Source organism: Gadus chalcogrammus, chromosome 8, assembly GCF_026213295.1.
Source record: "Gadus chalcogrammus isolate NIFS_2021 chromosome 8, NIFS_Gcha_1.0, whole genome shotgun sequence".
Taxonomy (NCBI): domain Eukaryota; kingdom Metazoa; phylum Chordata; class Actinopteri; order Gadiformes; family Gadidae; genus Gadus; species Gadus chalcogrammus.
In genome coordinates this window covers 4,348,668-4,351,167 of record NC_079419.1, presented here as the reverse complement: position 1 = coordinate 4,351,167, position 2,500 = coordinate 4,348,668, and the positions used below count along the sequence as shown (strand labels likewise).

Sequence of the window (2,500 nt, the reverse complement as noted above, 5' to 3'; positions counted from 1 at the left end):
ATGGGTCGTACATTTGAGCACCTCACATGAACAATGTACACGTTACCTCATAACACATTACAATACAAACAAAAGTAGGACTCCTGAAGACAGACAAACACTTAAAAAGAAAGTTTCGGGCTGTTGATCAGGGTGTGTAGAATAATACAATTAACGATGATGATGATGATGATGATGATGATGATGATGATGATGATGATGATCAGGATAAGAATGAGCATTACGGATCCGGATAATAACAATAACATGAGTGGTAGTCGTGTCAATATCAATCAACATGATGCGGCTGCGTTCCAACTCACAGGAGAAGACGGAGCCATACTTCATCGGGATCTTCTGCTTCGAGGCGGGGATCAAGCTGCTGGCTCTGGGCTTCGTGTTCCACAAGGGCTCCTACCTGAGGAACGGCTGGAACGTCATGGACTTCATCGTGGTGCTCAGCGGGTGAGTCCCACGCGGGGTTCTGCTGCAGCTGGCTGGCTGATCAGAGATACTTGGCTGAAGAAGAACTTGCCAGGCTGTGCGGCGCAGACCGTCGGTTTTGTCTACCCTTTCTGTCCCGCTGAGAATCTGCTGCCGGCACGATGACTCTTCTATTAACTCGTTCCTCGGGTAACTTTCAGCAGCAGCCACTCCCAGTGAGGCTCTTTTTGATGCGTTTACATTTCGGGGATTCTTGCTGATGCTTTTATGCAAAAGCAAACTTACAACCGTTCATTCACACAGTCACACACCGACGGCGGAGTCAACCACGCAGGGCGACAGCCAGCTCGTCGGGAGTAGTTAGGTTGAGGCGTCTAGCTCAGGGACACCTCGACACTCAGCTAGGAGGAGCCGGGGATCGACCTAGCAACCTTCCGGTTACCCTTCAACCCGTTCCCCTCCTGACTATCTCCCCGATGAACAGTCCTTTACGAGTGGGTAGGGGTCACGCTTCCGGCTCACCGATTTACATTTACATTAAGGGCGTTGAGTAGACACTTTTATCCAAAGCGACTTACAATAATTACACTTGTCAGAAGAAAGAGAAACAACAATATATCGCTTTCGGTACACTAAGGATGTTCATAGAACCAAGTGGCAAGCTCTAACAACTGCTAGGTTAACCCATTCCCCCTTATGCACCAAAGATAGCTTGGATGAGATGCTAGAAGATGCTAAGAACAATTTTTAAGTGCAAGGACGGTCAACATTCAATAAGTGCGTAAGAGGGGTGTGTGTGTGTGTGTGTGTGTGTGTGTGTGTGTGTGTGTGTGTGTGTGTGTGTGTGTGTGTGTGTGTGTGTGTGTGTGTGTGTGTGGGGGGGGGGGGTTCTGGGGCCAAGGGGGGAGGCTATGCAGGGTCTAGTTGAACTCTGAACAAGTGAGTGTTGAGTCTGATGCCTGCAGGCGACACACAGGGCATGTTGCTATCGGCTTAACCTTTTGTCTGTGCTCCTGGTTCAGCCTGAAGCCAACAGTCCATCCATCCTCACTCACTCCGAACGCTGATATAACCACCCTGCTAAAGGTCATGGAGTGGCCTCCTGGCTTGAATTTTGTTTTTCCGTCCTGTTTCTTTCTGCTGGCACGTTGGCCGCGATTGTAGGCATGGCGATGGAGAAGAAAACAGAGTGTTTACCAGAGCACACTCAGGTTATGTAGCCAGCAGATAGGTGGGTGGCGGAGTGAATTGGCTGTAATGTATAATAGCCTGCTACTGTTCGCCTTCCGCACTTCTGTGAATTAAATTGTAAGCTACCCAACAAAGAGAGAGAGAGAGAGAGAGAGAGAGAGAGAGAGAGAGAGAGAGAGAGAGAGGAGAGAGAGAGGAGAGGAGAGGGAGAGAGAGGGAGAGGAGAGAGAGAGAGAGAGAGAGAGAGAGAGAGAGAGAGAGAGAGAGAGAGAGAGAGTTAAAGGGATAAAGAGAGATGTCAATGAAAAAATATTGAGTATAGAGAGAGAGAGACTTTACATCACAAGACGGGAAAAAGGAAGAAAGTCAAAGTTGCAAATCAGAGAGTGATGCGAAAGAGGAAGGAGGAGGCTGAACGTTGAATAGAGGTGACGGTGCATGGAGGCGGTGGTCTCTCCGGTGCTGACCACTGATGGGCGAGCTGGAAGGACGTTGTCACCGTGACTAAGATATGACCGTGATTGAGTGCCTTCACTGAGCCATTTTGACGTCACTACGAAGGGACACGTTTTGACGAGGTGTGTGTGGTTGCTTGGAGCTCTGTCTGGAGGGTGGGTTGATGTTGATGGCCCCGTCCGAGAGAGGGTTAAGACCTTCGGACACTTAAAGTTTGTGTGTGGACATGTGGAGCTCGGTCAGGGATGCAGTTGAGTTTGATGTCCGCGTCTGAGAGAGACGTCCTCATCCTCCTCCTGACTAATTTTTTACTTAATATTTTGCCTAATACAATTTTATCCCATAACTTCAATATTCGCATGATGTAATCAGTTGCAAAAAACATTTTGAGTTAACTGAACTTATTCGGTTTTACAGTTCAGGAGAAGCC

General features: G+C 48.4%; 1 protein-coding gene across 1 annotated transcript in view; it reads left to right on the top strand.

The window, feature by feature from the left end:
• LOC130387194 (voltage-dependent N-type calcium channel subunit alpha-1B-like) overlaps positions 1–1,102 on the top strand; it is an 11,961-nt gene extending 10,859 nt beyond the window's left edge. The window contains exon 4 of the mRNA XM_056596202.1: positions 305–1,102. Coding sequence (XP_056452177.1) covers positions 305–448 — 144 coding nt within the window. The 3' untranslated portion in view covers positions 449–1,102. The remainder of the gene's footprint in view (positions 1–304) is intronic.
• Positions 1,103–2,500: the final 1,398 nt, after the last annotated feature.